The sequence below is a fragment of the Eleutherodactylus coqui genome, chromosome 3 (genome assembly GCF_035609145.1).
Source record: "Eleutherodactylus coqui strain aEleCoq1 chromosome 3, aEleCoq1.hap1, whole genome shotgun sequence".
NCBI classification, from domain to species: Eukaryota; Metazoa; Chordata; class Amphibia; order Anura; family Eleutherodactylidae; genus Eleutherodactylus; species Eleutherodactylus coqui.
Window position 1 is genome coordinate 310627749 of NC_089839.1, and position 16554 is coordinate 310644302.

Genomic DNA, 16554 nt, shown 5'->3' on the forward strand with positions numbered 1-16554 from the left:
GGGCCCTCACCTACAGTGTAATCATAGCAATTTGTATGTTCTTCGCCTGCACTCATGGTACAGAAAGGTGTGTGGGGTTGGCCTACACTTTAGCTACATAAATGTAACTTGGGCCTTGGCTATACTAAGGCTACTGAAATGGAACTAAGACTGCGCTCCCACTATACTGCTGCTTCAGAATTGTTACTGGGGCCTGTCTTGAGTGCTACTATTGCTGACATGGAACGAAGACTGCGCTCCCGCTATACTGCTGCTTCGGAATTGTTACTGGGGCCTGTCTTGAGTGCTACTATTGCTGACATGGAACGAAGACTGCGCTCCTCCTATAATGCTGCTACTGATATGTTAGTGGGGCCTGTCCTAATGCTACGGCTGAAATGTTACGAATTCTGGGCTCTGCCTATACGGCTGCTAATGGTATGTCTCTGGGGTGTGGAAACAGAGGCTTCCCAAAGACATGATGGCGGCGAGGCCATTTCCCACCAACGCGGTTACTGTTAAGGTGCATATAACCACGGACACGTGGAGAGGACACGTAGTGCCTCAAAAACATCCCCCTCCTCCTCCAACAGGGAAAACATTCTTGGCAAATGCCTTTGCATTGGTTCGTCTGGTGGCAGTCCAAGAATTTCACCTTTACCGACACAACAAGAGAGCCCCCACACCATCCCCCCGCCACGGCCCACTTAATCCTGGCCGCATTCCGAAAACCAACAAAATACAACCGTGCTACTAGGTCCGCAGTCACCACCACATTACCACCAACGCGGTTACTGTTAAGGTACATATTACCAGTCTGACTGGGGCATGCAGACGCCTTGACAGAATGAATAGTGTGTGGCACATAGGTTCCCCATTGCTATGCCCACGTGTGCAGCTCCTGATGGCGGTGGCACAGGATTCTATTTCTCATTGCTTCTGTACAGCATTGTGGGCTATTGCCCCGCCCCTTTTAAAGAGGGTCGCTGCCTAGCCGTGCCAACCCTCTGCAGTGTGTGCCTGCGGTTCCTCCTCATGGCAGACGCACTTCTAAATAGACATGAGGGTGGTGTGGCATGAGGGCAGCTGAAGGCTGCGCAGGGACACTTTGGTGTGCGCTGTGGGGGGGAGGGGGGGCGGTTGGTCAGCATGTAACCCAGGAGAAGTGGCAGCGGAGTGTCATCCAGGCAGTGATTGTGCTTTGTTGTAGCTAGTGTGGTGCTTAGCAAAGGTATGCCATGCTAATGAGGGCTTTTCAGAAGTAAAAGTTGTTGGGAGGGGGGGGGGGCCCACTCTTGCCGGTATTGTGGCTTAATAGTGGGACCTGTGAACTTGAGATGCAGCCCAACATGTAGCCCCTCGCCTGCCCTATCCGTTTCTGTGTCATTCCCATCACTTTCTTGAATTGCCCAGATTTTCACACATGAAAACCTTAGCGAGCATCGGCGAAATACAAAAATGCTCTGGTCGCCCATTGACTTCAATGGGGTTCGTTATTCGAAACGAACCCTCGAACATCGCGGGAAGTTCGTTTCGAATAACGAACACCCGAACATTTTGGTGTTCGCTCATCTCTACTAATAATTATTTTTACGGCTTCACTAAATACCTGAAAGCCAGCTGAGCCTAATAGTATCAGGATCCAATCAGAAACCACTAAATGAATTATCTGGCCGTTTTACAGATGGCATTTCAAATAACTTTGCAACAACTCCAAGTCCCGGGGGGAATTCAGATGCTTCAGCTGCCATAACAGGTTCTGCAGCCACTTCCAAGTCTGGAGGAGTAACAGGAATAAGTGGCTCTCAGAGTCCTGGTATGGTTACAGGATCTACAAATGGTGGTTCCATCAGTGGTTCAGATGAAAGCCCGAAGACCACAGCAGGTACAGGGAGCCCTTCTGTATCTGGAGTGACCATCCCAACTACTAAAAATGGTGATTCTACATTTTCTCATATTCCATTATATATGATCATTACTGATTATTGCTATGGCCCCGCTAAGAGGCTAAAAACAGGCTAACAGAAGCTGGGTACAACCATCCTCCAGGGTTCTCCTGTGTCAATGCCTGTATGGGTACTAGAGAAGGTTCACCCATGGATACTGCCTGGTTGTGGGCATCGATAAGGGCATCATTATGATTGAAGCTATTGTGTGGTGCCATAAGCTTGGGGATCCTTTTTGGATGACCGTTATGCACAATGGTTTGGCCAGATTATAATGTATGAGAGAAACTATGGCTAAAATGAATGTGTGGACTAGGTGACTAATACTTACTGAATGGGGATGGGGATAATTTCAGGGCAGTCACTAGTTGGGGAGCAGTTATCATGGTGGCAGGAATTGAAAGGGTTATCCAGATTCTGATCAATTATTTTCAGACAGTAACAAAGTAGATTAAAAACATTGACTAATGCCCATTGTTAGCCACATCTGCAGTGTTACCCCTCAATGAACCTTCAAGAGCTGGAAGTGAGATGTCAATCAGTGTCCACAGATGGAGAGAGCAGGCTGCAGTGCATCTACTGTATGGAATTGTTTAAAGGGGTTTTCCAGCTATAAACTATAGGTGGCCTATCCAAAGCATAGGCCATCAAAAGGAGACCAGCGGGGGTCCACAGCCCAGGATCCTCACCAATTGGCTATTCAAGAGGCCAGTGCGCTTCTGCCCTGAGCTGGTTTCTAAATTGAAATAAATGGGCAGTAATATCAAACCTAACCACTGCAGTGGAAACGGTGCCTTCTGCTTCTGTCAGAAATCATGACAACACTGGCCCAGTGAACAGCTGAACAATGAGGCTTTTGGGCCATTATCGATTATTAATGACCTATCCTAAGGATAGGTCATCAGTAGTTTACAACTGGACAACCACTTTATTCACCCATCTTGTCTCAAGCCACATAAATCTAGACTAAAGCTGTTGATACATTTTAGATAGCTTCAGACAGCAATTCCTCCCAACTTCCATTATACACATGCAATTTGGGTTTGGGTAAGCATGCATGATTTCTCAATGGGAAGAGAGGAGTAATTCTTAGCTATACATTTCTGGTGGCGACTTATCTTTCCTGAGAACAAAAGGATCAGATATTTCAACATGCCCAAGTCTCCCTTTTCCAATATCTGTCATCATGGGACAGTCAGAACACCCTCGTTCAAATTGGATGGTTGGCCAGTCCTACCAATATCAGTGGATCCAGCCGACATTCGTCTAATGTGCCTTCTCACCTTCATGTTGGAATTTCCTGAAGCATTGTTGTCTGTTCCTCAGTGTTTCATTGTTTTTTTCCGGACCCCCTCTGTGTCCCTACATTCTACATGTACACTGCTTATTGTGGTCCTCAGTCCTAATAACTAACACTTGTTTTGGGTCCTGATATTTCCTATATGAACTTCTGGTACTGACTACTGGTAGTGTCTCATGGTTCTGACTCTAACGCTAAACTTAGTTCTATTCCGTATTGGTATTGTACTTTCTCTGTGATACGGACTTCACATCTCATCATTTGGACTCCTGGATTTGTTTCTCCTGGCTACATCTATTAGATCGTAATTTGGTTCTACCCCGGTTTCATCTGATCCTGATTCATCTCCTAGTTGTGACTCCTAACTTCTGATCCTGGTTTGGCTCCTGCTCCTGACTATTACTCCAGTTCTCCTGCTCCAGCTCTGCTCACATTTGCCACCATTCAGAGACGACTCTGAGGCCCGTGACTTGGGAATCCTCTTACAGGAAAAGATCTAATGTGAAGACCAAAGGATTCCTTAGACTCTGGATCTCAGTTTATTCTGCTCATGGTTACTCTCATCATGGTAGAGGGTCTAAGGTGTTCTAATCAGTCACAATGGCACTTACTAACCCAAATCTTCTAAAGGCATAACCAAACGACTGCAGGCTTTTCCATAGAGGAATATAGAAGGAGATTTCTTGGAACTAACAAGATAAAATACTACCATCAACACAAAGCTCTATGAGTGCCTGCAGCGGATTCTGACTGCGAGCCTGAGTACCTTCTTCTCCTGTAATGCGGGTGACTGCAGCGGCTCGCCGTCGGTCATGCGCAGTACAGTTTTTTTTTCTTTTAATATTTGTATTTCCTGCGCTGCCGCTTAGAGATGACACAGGTACCCACGGGCAATATGCAATGTTAATTGCGTATGGAATGTGGGTCAAACTGCCTCCATTGACTTCAATGGAGAGCCATTCACAGCAAAATAGAGTATGCTGTAATTTTTTTGCTGCTGATCCTCTGCACGGACGCCGATCGTGGATACTGCATTTCGAATCCGCCAGTGTGACCCCAGATACAATGTAACATTACATCCGTCTACCCAAAAAACATTAAAGAGGCTTACAGCATCAGGATATAAGAACATCAGCATGGGAAACAGAAAGCTGGGCCTTCTTAGTCTGTAATACAAAATTCCAGTCACTTGTTATTTCATTAAGTAATTAGTCTTTTCTGTTACAAGTAATTTACTTTCCTGAGATGATTCCACAGGTAGAGGGCAAACCCAGCTTGGAACCACTGAATCTACGAAGGATAGCGCAAATGTTCCCACTACAAAAGTGACAGATGGAGGTTCAGTAACTGGGGACAAATCCAAAACTTCATCATCATCAACAACAACCACAACAACAGCAACAGGCGGAGCTGAAGCCGGTAACACCAATATATTATAGCTGTAAAAGACCAAGATATGATCTATAAAACTAAAAATATTTTTATAGTATTACATCCTGTGCCTTTGTTGCATCAGGTTAACTCACTATTCTGCTGGTGGAGTCACTGTGTACATACATTACTTATCCTGTACTGATCCTGAGTTACATCCTGTATTATACTCCAGAGCTGCACTCACTATTCTGCTGGTGGAGTCACTGTGTACATACATTACTTATCCTGTACTGATCCTGAGTTACATCCTGTATTATACTCCAGAGCTGCACTCACTATTCTGTTGGTGGAGTCACTGTGTACATACATTACTTATCCTGTACTGATCCTGAGTTACATCCTGTATTATACTCCAGAGCTGCACTCACTATTCTGTTGGTGGAGTCACTGTGTACATACATTACTTATCCTGTACTGATCCTGAGTTACATCCTGTATTATACTGCAGAGCTGCACTCACTATTCTGCTGGTGGAGTCACTGTGTACATACATTACTTATCCTGTACTGATCCTGAGTTACATCCTGTATTATACTCCAGAGCTGCACTTACTATTCTGCTGGTGGAGTCACTGTGTACATACATTACTTATCCTGTACTGATCCTGAGTTACATCCTGTATTATACCCCAGAGCTGCACTCACTATTCTGCTGGTGGAGTCACTGTGTACATACATTACTTATCCTGTACTGATCCTGAGTTACATCCTGTATTATACTCCAGAGCTGCACTCACTATTCTGTTGGTGGAGTCACTGTGTACATACATTACTTATCCTGTACTGATCCTGAGTTACATCCTGTATTATACTCCAGAGCTGCACTCACTATTCTGTTGGTGGAGTCACTGTGTACATACATTACTTATCCTGTACTGATCCTGAGTTACATCCTGTATTATACTGCAGAGCTGCACTCACTATTCTGCTGGTGGAGTCACTGTGTACATACATTACTTATCCTGTACTGATCCTGAGTTACATCCTGTATTATACTCCAGAGCTGCACTTACTATTCTGCTGGTGGAGTCACTGTGTACATACATTACTTATCCTGTACTGATCCTGAGTTACATTCTGTATTATACTCCAGAGCTGCACTCACTATTCTGCTGGTGGAGTCACTGTGTACATACATTACTTATCCTGTACTGCTCCTGAGTTACATCCTGTATTATACCCCAGAGCTGCACTCACTATTCTGCTGGTGGAGTCACTGTGTACATACATTCCTCACCCTGTACTGAGTTACATCCTGTACGATCACATACAATATCACAGAGTAAATCTGTTGTATCTGTGAATTTTTATGCAGATTTTGGTGTGGATTTTCACTCTTTGTGTCGTAGTGAATGAATCCCATGATGCATTTCTGCAGCACACGGAGCGTTCTGTGGATTTGGAAGAATTGCAGCATGACTCTCTTCTGCTGTGGATTTCTTAAAACCTCATTCACAAACATTGTACATTGCTGTAGTATTTTGGCTCACGTTCTGAAACTGTAATTCTGCAGCAATGCCACTGTATGTGAACGCTCCCTTGTACTCCAGAGCTGCACTCTCTTGTCTGCTGATTGTTATTGTAAAAAGTCAATGACATCGTCAACGAACCCCTACCAGCTTAGCTGAACTCCTATAATACTGGGGCAGTTCGTTTTTCCCCCAATCAGCTGATTGTGCAGTTCATGGAGTAAAGATGATACTTCCCAGAATATAATGCTCTGTGCAGACACTGAACAAGCAGGGAATGCTGGGAGATTTCTGCTCTTAAGTAAAATTCTGGATACTGTGATGTTGTATGTTAAAGTCCTGAGCAAAGCAAAAACTAACCTAGGTATGTTTCCCCATTTCCCTCCTTTAGCAGAGTCTGAAGGAACCAGCTTGTTCCCTGTGTATGGCCGGGTGATACTTGGATTATTAGCGGTGCCCTGTGCTCTGTGTTTATTAATACCCTGTTTGGTAAGTAATCAATTACTAATAGGTTAACCATCTGCAATGCAGCAGACATATACACACCCGATGTCTTATACTGTACTGTATATTACATTAGATTATAACTTTTGCCCATTGAGACGACTGGGAAAATATAACAATCTACATTTATATGGATTCCATCATTATACCCGGATCTGCACCCTCCAACAAACGCATGGCGTTCCAGTACGCACTGGGAGTCTGCAAAATGTGCATTTTTGGCCATTGTTAGGGCCAGCGCTCAACAAATCCCGGCAGCCCGGTTGCTAATATTGTATAGAAATGTATTGATAGAGAAAATCTTGTTGGAGTGTTTTATACTGATACCAGATAACTGAGAAAGTCTAAGTGGCTCCCCAACTGCACCGTATTTTGGCCTGTCTGGCTTGGGGCAATAACTTATTGGTGTACAGTGATACCTTGGGTTAAGAGTGCCTCAACTTACAAGCTTTTTGATCTGAGAGCAGGCTCTCTCCCGAATTTTTGCTTTGCCTTAAGAGCAAAAACGTGGGTTACAAGCCTTGCTCTCAATGGGGCCGCCGCATTAAAAGCAATGGCCTGCCGACAACCCTTGCAGTGATTTTCGGGGAAGGGCTTTAAATATAAGCCTTTCCCTGAAATTATCCCTAGCTGCAGTAAAAAAATTAATAAAATATATACTCACCTGTATGCCGGGGCTCAGGCGTGTCTAGCCGCCATTTGTTCTCCCTGCATTTTTAATCCCCACCTGCTGAAAAGCTTTAGAGCAGTGCAGGGAGAACAAGCGGCGGCTAAACGTGCCTGAGCCCCGGCAGACAGGTGTGTATATATTTTATTAATTTTCTTACTGCAGCTAGGGATAATTTCAGGGAAGGGCTTATATTTAAAGCCCTTCCCCAAAAATTACTGCAGGGATGTCGGTGTACTATTGCTTTCAATGGGGCAACACCATCCCCATTGAAATCAGTGTAGCGCCTCATGATCCGGAATGGATTAATGGGTTTTCCATTCATTTCGGTGGGAAAACTGGTTTGGGATTAAGAGCTCCATCACGGAACGAATTAACTCTTAACCCAAGGCACCGCTGTATTTACAAAATTTACTGTTCTGATTTCTTCATATATCTTTATAGTGGTTAGAACTCCTTTTTCTTACACGGAGCTGCAAAGCAAGTTACCTGATAAAATTTTGGTTGTCTGTAGCCACCAGTAGGGGGAGCTCCCTGCACACAGATTTATACAGCCACCACTAGAAGGCAATCACTGTATATAGATGATGCAACCACCACTAGAGGGAGCTACCTACATACAGATATACATAACTACCACTAGGGGGAAGCTCCCTGTGTATGGGATATATACAGCCACCATTACAGGGACAGATTTATACAGCCACCACTACAGACAACTACCTACATGGGTAACTCTCTACATGCAGGTTATATAGCCATCACTAGGAGGAGTGCACTACAGACTGATTATTCAGCCACCATTAGGCCGTCTGCACACGGGCATATTTACATTGCTGAATCCGGGGCAGGTGTCTATAGCACGCTATGGAAAACCACTTTTTCCTGCACACAAGCGGAAATCGCAATTTTCTGCTCATGGAGGAACAATCGCAGCATGCTCTATTTTTGTGCGGTGTCCGCACGGAAGGCTTCTATTGAAGTAATTGGAAGCTGTCCAAAGCGCGGCTCTTCAGAGCCATCCAGACCATACGCAGCACAGGGAAAGAAGAGAAATGACCGGTACGTGGGTCCACCGGCGGGCACAGGGTTAGATTCCGGTGCGGGATCATACATCCAGAATCTGACCTGTCTGTGTGCAGCCGGCCTTAGGGGGAGCTCCCTGTATACAGATGATAAGCCAACACCCGAGGATCCACCGACATACAGATTTGTAACAGACACCATCAGGGAGAGATTTTAGTTTACAGATTTAGGGCTCCTGCACACGAGCGGAAATCAATGCTGCATTTTCATGCAGACTCTGGGCGGATGGCTTCCATTGAAGTCAATGGAAGTCGTCTGACTTGCAGCCCATCCGCAGTTAACATGCAGGATGGGTCATGGATTCTGCGCCATTGACTAGTGACAGCAGGGGTAAAAAAACAACAAAAAAATAAAAAATATCTGTACTACACATGCGCGACGGCGAGCCACCGGGTCCATCTGCAGTAGAGAAAACACGGCTGAATGACAGGTACGCACGGACGCTCCTGCTGCCAGAGCCGTATTTTGCCGTGTGCAGGAGGCCTTATGCAGGTCCACTGAACGGTCATCTTCTGTCCCCGTCTAAACTAAGATATGTTTTACATCAGAGATGGCTGACAAGTTTTGCTCTTTTGCAGATATGGGCCGCTAATCGGTTTGGCTTTTCTTTTGGAGGTTTCTGAGGCGACTATATTGGTGAGTATGTCCGGGCGTCCCGCAATCTGTAGGGCACATTCTCACAGTTCCATTTAATGAGGGGGTCTTAAAGGGCTTTGGTCAAGATTGTAACAATAACTCATTCTCCACAGGAAAAAAATGCCACTTTTCACCTCTACTGTGCATCAGCTTGTGGGGTTCACAGCCCAAAGTATCGCCCATACTGGAGTAGTTCCCTGCGCAGCGGTAGAGCATCCAGTATCCCCGTGTCTCCCCACTTGTCTCCTCTCTGTGTGTCTCTTGCAGTGAAATTGTGTATTAGCGCCAATCACACTGTAGAGGTCCCACATGTCCATATAGTCACCGTATCCACTCAGTCGAGCCTCGGCGCCAATATGCTTCGTGCCACTCAAACTGCCAATGAGGGATTGGCACACAATTCTTTTTTATGCAACTTGGCACCTCCACACCTCATTATATATATATACATGCAGACATATACACACTCGAAGGGGAGTCAAAAATGATCCCTGCTCTGCCGCTCTGGCCGTAAAACTTATTTTAATCAACTTTCACAAAAGACATTATTTTTCACATAATCTCTGTTTTTTGATACACTTTGTCCATCTTTCATATTCCCGGATTAAAGAAATGTTTTAATCTGAGCTGCGAGCCACGGATGCATCGCTGTCTTCGGCGTTATTAGTTTTGCAAGAAGACAACAACCTTGGACTGCCGTCCTCCGTGTTTAAGTTGAATTTTAGGCTTCGGCTCTTCAGTGTTCCGGCTCCTGTCCACAACCGTGTATTACGTGTGCGGTGTACAGCCGCATGATCTGCTGTGAGTGGAGTCAGTGAAAGTCAATAGACGTGTGTAGACACTGCGTATCGTTATGCATGAGAAATAGATCGCAGCATGCTCTATTTCTCTGCGTACCACACGGCGTCAGCCCTATACATAATAATAATAATAAACTTTATTTGTATAGCGCCAACATATTCCGCAGCACTTACATAGACAGGGGGGAATACAGAAAGACAAAATACAAACATTACAGAACCAGGGATACATATAGTAATCAGTTGATGGAAACAATAGGGGTGAGGGTCCTGCTCCAACGAGCTTACATACTACAAGTAATGGGGTGATACAGAGGGTAAAGGGACTGGAGATGTGCACGGTATGGCGAGGTGGAGAGTGAGGGATGCTATACACATAGACAATGGTCAGACCTTTAGCCGTGTGACAGCAGAAACAGTATGACTGCAGGAGCGGTTCATGATGGCTAGCAGGGATTGCAGTCAGTAGGTCAGGGAGCATGTTATCAGGCGGAGTACAGAGAGGTTTGTTTAGGGAATGCGGTATGCCTCCCTGAAGAGGTGCGTTTTTAGAGCACGCCTGAAGTTCTGCGAGTCCTGGATTGCTCGGGTAGCCTTTGGTAGCGCGTTCCAGAGGACCGGTGCTGCTCTGGAGAAGTCTTGGAGGCGGGAATGAGAAGTTCGAATGAAAGGGGCACTCAGTCTGGTTTCATCAGCAGAGCGGAGTGCCCGGGCTGGTTGATGGATTGAGATGAGGGAGGCGATATAGGGGGGCGCTGCACTGTGGACGGCTTTGTGGATGAAGGTAGCGAGTTTGAATTGAATTCTGTATTTAATGGGCAGCCAGTGCAGTGACCGGCACAGGGCAGAGGTGTCCGAGTAGCGGCTGGACAGGAAAATGAGCCTGGCTGCCGCATTCAGGATGGATTGGAGAGGGTAGAGTCTGGTGCAGGGGAGGCCGATCAGCAACGAGTTGCAGTAATCAAGCCGGGAGTGGATGAGGGCAACAATAAGCGGTTTTAACGTCTAGACAGTGAGAAAAGAGCGGATTCTTGCGATGTTCTTGAGGTGCAGCTGACATGTTCGGGCCAGAGATTGGATGTAGGGGGCAAAAGAGAGATCAGAGTCAAATATGACCCCAAGGCAGCGGGCATGTTGTCTAGGAGTTATGGTGGCGCCACACACTGAGATGGAGATGTCAGAGGAGGTCGGTTAGTGGAGGGTGGAAATACCAGTAAGTCAGTTTTAGAGAGGTTTAGTTTTAGGTAGAGAGAGGACATGGTGTTAGAGACAGCGGACAGACAGTTAGTGATGTTTTGGAGGAAGGGTGCAGAGATGTCACGGGCAGAGGTGTATAGCTGGGTGTCATCAGCGTACAGGTGGTATTGGAGGCCAAAACTCCTGATGGTTTGTCCAATAGGGGCTGTGTAGATAGAGAAGAGAAGGGGGCCAAGGACCGAGCCCTTGGGGACCCCAACAGCAAGGGGAAGAGGAGGGGAGGTAGAGCCAGCAAAGGAGACACTGAAAGAGCGGTCAGATAGGTAAGAGGAGAACCAGGAGAGAGCAGTGTCCTTTAGGCCAATGGAGCGTAGCATACTGAGGAGGAGTTTGTGGTCAACAGTGTCAAACGCTGCAGAAAGGTCGAGGAGGATCAGTAGGGAGTAATCGCCCCTCGATTTGGCTGTCAGTAGGTCATTGGATACCCTAGTAAGGGCAGTTTCTGTCGAGTGTTGAGGTCGGAAGCCAGACTGTAAGGGGTCTAGGAGAGAGTTCTCTGATAAATAGCTTACAAGGCGGGAGTAAACCAGGTGTTCTAGTAGTTTGGAGATGAAGGGGAGGTTTGAGATGGGTCGGTAGTTGGCAGCATCGGTCGCGTCCAGAGTCGGTTTCTTTAGCAGTGGGGATATGATGGCGTGTTTGAAAGAAGAGGGAAAGATGCCAGAGGTCAGAGAGAGGTATACATTGATATAGGCAGCATATGAAACAAAGCGGGGAAGTTAAAAAAAAAAAAGAAAAAGTCACACTGCGCTTGTTCGTGTGCTTGTGATACGTGGGTATATGTAGTGTTCTCACAGCTATATGCGGTCTCTGCCGGCAGAGCCGTTGTTTACAGATATTGGTAAAACACTGCAGGAAGACCCGTAGTGTTTTAGCGATCCCTTTGTGGAGAGGAGGCCTAATGAGCACTGTTGATTGTTGAACCTTTCTCCGGATAATATTCCAATAGTGGTCCTTGATAATCCCAGGGTCCGGCTCCTTCTTCATGGCTGACACTTGTGGGACCTTCCTTCAATGTCTCCATTCATACACACTGCTTCCTGACTAAATACTTCCTCCATACTGGGTAAGAAGTCTTCAATAGATATCGGCACCAGACACACCAGACCACAAAAAACAACTCACTGCATGCTGCTCTTGTATTATGCAAGTCACACAGATTAACAGATAGAACATGTTCAAACCTGCACCGCAGCGGCCGAAAACGGGAAGCGCTGATAAGACTGTGCGGCCAACAGAAGTTTTAATATAACTAGAATGCAGATAATTTTTGAATCACCCTCGTATATATACCGGGGCGCCCCTATGATGAGGCGCCTCTGAACGTGCTGCCTCATACTCGAATTACCCGTGTGCTGGTATAAAGGGAAGTATTGTGTTCATTGCAAACAGAGTTCCTGACTATTTCATAGCCAAAGAAGGTGTTATTATGTGGGCTCTGTAGGGTACTATTATTTGTACATTGTATGGCAGTATTACGTGAGCTCTATAGGGTACTATTATCTGTACATTATATGGCAGTATTACGTGTGCTCTATAGGGTACTATTATTTGTACATTATATGGCAGTATTACGTGGGCTCTGTAGGGTACTATTATTTGTGTATTTTATGGCAGTATTACATGGGCTCTGTAGGGTACTATTATTTGTACATTGTATTGCAGTATTACGTGTGCTCTGTAGGGTACTATTATTTGTACATTGTATGGCAGTATTTTGTGGGCTCTGTAGGGTACTATTATTTGTGCATTGTATGGCAGTATTACATGGGTTCTGTAGGGTACTATTATTTGTACATTGTATGTCAGTATTACGTGGGCTCTATAGGGTACTATTATTTGTAGATTGTATTGAAATATTACGTGGGCTCTGTAGGGTACTATTATTTGTACATTGTATGGCAGTATTACGTGGGCTCTGTAGGGTACTATTATTTGTACATTTTATGGCAGTATTACGTGGGCTCTATAGGGTACTATTATTTGTAGATTGTATTGAAATATTACGTGGGCTCTGTAGGGTACTATTATTTGTACATTGTATGGCAGTATTACATGGGCTCTGTAGGGTACTATTATCTGTACATTGTATGGCAGTATTACATGGGCCCTGTAGGGTACTATTATTTGTACATTGTATGGCAGTATTACATGGGCTCTGTAGGGTACTATTATTTGTGCATTGTATGGCAGTATTACGTGGGCCCTGTAGGGTGCTGTATTATTTGGTGGTATTGTTTGGGCTTTGTATTGTCATATTGTGTCGTATTATTTAGCACTGTAAGGCAATATTACTTGGCCTATTTATGGTACTATTAGGGTACTGTACAGTGGTATTTGCACACTATATGGTTACATTGTTTGATCTTTGTGTAGTGGTGCTATTTGATCTCTTTATAAACTTTGTGTGATGGTATTATTTGATCTCTTTATGAGGTTGCTATTTAGGCACTGTGAAATGCTGTCATTTAAGTACTCTATGATGGTATTATTTACACACTCTATCGTGGTATTGTATGGACTTTTTGTGTTGGTATGTTTTTGGCTCATTATGGTATAGTAATTTCGGCACTGTGCGGTTTTATATGGGTACTGTATGGTAGTATTATTTGCATGCTGTATTGTGGTATTTGTGTACTGTGCAGTGGTATTATTTGCACGCTGTATTGTGATATTGTTTGAGCTTTGTGTGGTTATATTATTTAGGCTGTTTGTGGTATTGTTTTTCAGACCCTGTAAAGTAAATTTACTTGGGCCTTTTATGGTATTATTTGGGTACAGTATATGGTGGTATTATGTGGTATTCGTATTTTGGCACTGTATAGCGGTATTACTTTAGCACTGTATGATGGTATACTTTGCACACTCTATAGTGGTATTCTTTGGACTCCTAAAACCAATATAATTGTTTTGCAGGGTCTTCTGGTCTCTTCCTATTGAAGCCACATTTCTCAATCCCATTCAGGATCTTGAGCAAGAGCCTGGAATACAAAGTATCAGCTTAATCCACCATCAAAGGAGCAACCACATAACCCAGAAAAAGGACTCCATGCAATACAATCAAGGGAAGCAGTCAAACAAATATAAGACTGATGACTCCTCTATATGAGACCAGTGATAAATGAGTCTGAAAAACTGTAGAAGGGAAATTCATAAATCAATATTTTCGATGAATGCATCTTTTCCAATTGACAGTTTAAAGAAAATAATCTTTCCTACCCTGGGTGGAGCTTATTGTCCCAAGACTGTGTATCTACCAACCGACATCTGAAGCATATTAGCTGACTGGAGATAACAGCCACAAGTTGCTACAATGTAGAAACCAAACTGTGACAGTGACAACAAACACAAACCCAGCTGCAGAGCGCAGAGACTCTGTCGGATGTTTCACCTTTGACCAGAAACTTTCTTTAAGGTGGTGAGAAGTCCAGAGGAGTACACAATCCGTCATATACTGGGCCCCAGCCCCCGCCGCGCCTTTCTGACCTGAAGAATGAAGATCATTATTTTTGTACTCTAGTTGATTTAGCGCTGATTTCACAGAATCACAGTATTATTAATTTATACAAATTTTATATCTCGTTGTACAATGTATCAATTGTGTTATTATTTGTAATTTAATAAAATGTAACATATCTTATTTTCACACAAACAGGTAAGACCGAAAGATTATTGACAATAAATAAAATAAAGCGAAAAGCAGAATGACTGCAGACAATAAACTATCATGTTCTTTAATTGTTGTCTGTTCTGTATTACTGGGAATATATATATTTGGGGGAGGTATATTACTATCATCAACAAGCAGTTTTTATCTTACCATTACTGAGGGCGCGCGGGCTGGATCACAAGCATTTATTTAGTGTTTCTTTTGTTTGGGGAGGCAATCTCCAAATGATGACCGGAGGAGATAGTACAGCCTCACATTACTGGTATCGGGATGGGGGAACCACTACCTATTATTTGTAAGATCCCAAACATCATCATTCGTCATTTACCAGTCCTTTCATGTAAAAGGTAACCATTCAGTCATTCGCAGACCATCTCCAGACTCACAGATAGACCAACAATCGGCTGAATGAGCTACGAAAAAATGGCAAAAAATGTAAGCGATTATTATCTGTGTGTGTAAACGGACATTGAAAGCAGACGGCTCAGTCATCGGTCGCTCATTGATATAATGAATTGCTCCATGTAAAAGGACTCTTGTTCTAAATTTTGACTTTTCTATAATCACGCCTGTGGATTATCATGTGATTGGATTCACATAATATTACACTCTTTCTTATCATAATAGGGGCTCTGAGAACTTCTCTCAGGCTCCATTGTACTCACATATCTGTATTGCGTACTTTCTGTGTTCTCCACTGGCCAATGCATATATTCTGAACAGTGTTGAACAAATTTAGAGCCATAGATCAGCAGCTGCTTCTTCTTCATTAGTACTGTTGCCTTGCGTTGCTGTGTTCCAATCTGATCCAGCAGATAGTCTCCTAGGTCAGATTTGAACCTATAACCACAGCACTGCATGGCAACAGTGCTTATCACTAAGTCATTGTGCTTCTTCTTTCTACTCCTCCTTCATCTTCTGGAGGAGGAGAAGGATAAGAAGAGGATGAATTTTAGTGGGTTCTGTGAAGACTAACCGCCCAAGGTTCGGTTTCACACCAAAATGAACTTTTAGCAAGGTTTGACTCGACGCAGGGTTCGACTGTTTTGGTTCGCTCAACACTAGTCCTGAATTTGGAGATCCAACTTTAGCATCTGTTTGGCAAGCCAAAGCCAGAAGGGATATCGGTCTGAGGACAGTGACACCCAGAGGCACCAACCATCAGACATGAAGTCAGGGCAGGTATGACCCAGATTTTACAGTTGTCCCTGCCTGGTCTACACTGCTCTCGACTCCATACCTACTCCTTCCGTAAGTCCTCTCAGTAATTGTTGTGAACACTTTTTCTGTGTTTCTAAAAAGTGGCTGCTAATATATGCCAAAACTGTCTCATCTGATGGAGGCTCAGGCTTTCACTCAGAAGCACAGGAGTTCAGGAAATCAAAGAGTTCCATAAAACTGCCAAGAAACGTAACACCTTCAGATGTGTGTCTGCCTGTCCGTCTGCATCAGGCCCAGACGTACAAACTCTGCTAGAGGGTGAATTGGATTCCATATCTGAATCCTTAGGCCTCATGTCCACGGGGAAAATCAGATCCGCTGCAGATTCTCCATGGAGAATCTGCAGCGGGTCCCTCCTGCCCCGCGGACATGAGCGCCGAAAATAGCAATTTAAAAGAATTTACCTATCCGGCGCGGGCGACGAAGGTCAGCTGTTCCTCACGGCCGGATCTTCATTTTCGGCCGGCGGATGAATTCCTGACGCCGGCGGCACGTCGCCGGCACGTCGTCGACGTGCCGCGCGCATGCGCCGGGCACATCCGCCGAGCCGAAGCAAGGGAGATGCGGCGGTGAGGAAGAGAAGAGC

General features: G+C 44.7%; 1 protein-coding gene across 1 annotated transcript in view; it reads left to right on the forward strand.

The window, feature by feature from the left end:
• LOC136621986 (mucin-19-like) overlaps positions 1-14815 on the forward strand; it is a 143372-nt gene extending 128557 nt beyond the window's left edge. Inside the window, exons 30-34 of the mRNA XM_066597910.1 lie at positions 1664-1915; positions 4483-4644; positions 6519-6616; positions 8963-9020; positions 13994-14815. Of these exons, the coding sequence (XP_066454007.1) occupies positions 1664-1915; positions 4483-4644; positions 6519-6616; positions 8963-9007 (557 nt within the window). The 3' untranslated portion in view covers positions 9008-9020; positions 13994-14815. The remainder of the gene's footprint in view (positions 1-1663; positions 1916-4482; positions 4645-6518; positions 6617-8962; positions 9021-13993) is intronic.
• Positions 14816-16554: the final 1739 nt, after the last annotated feature.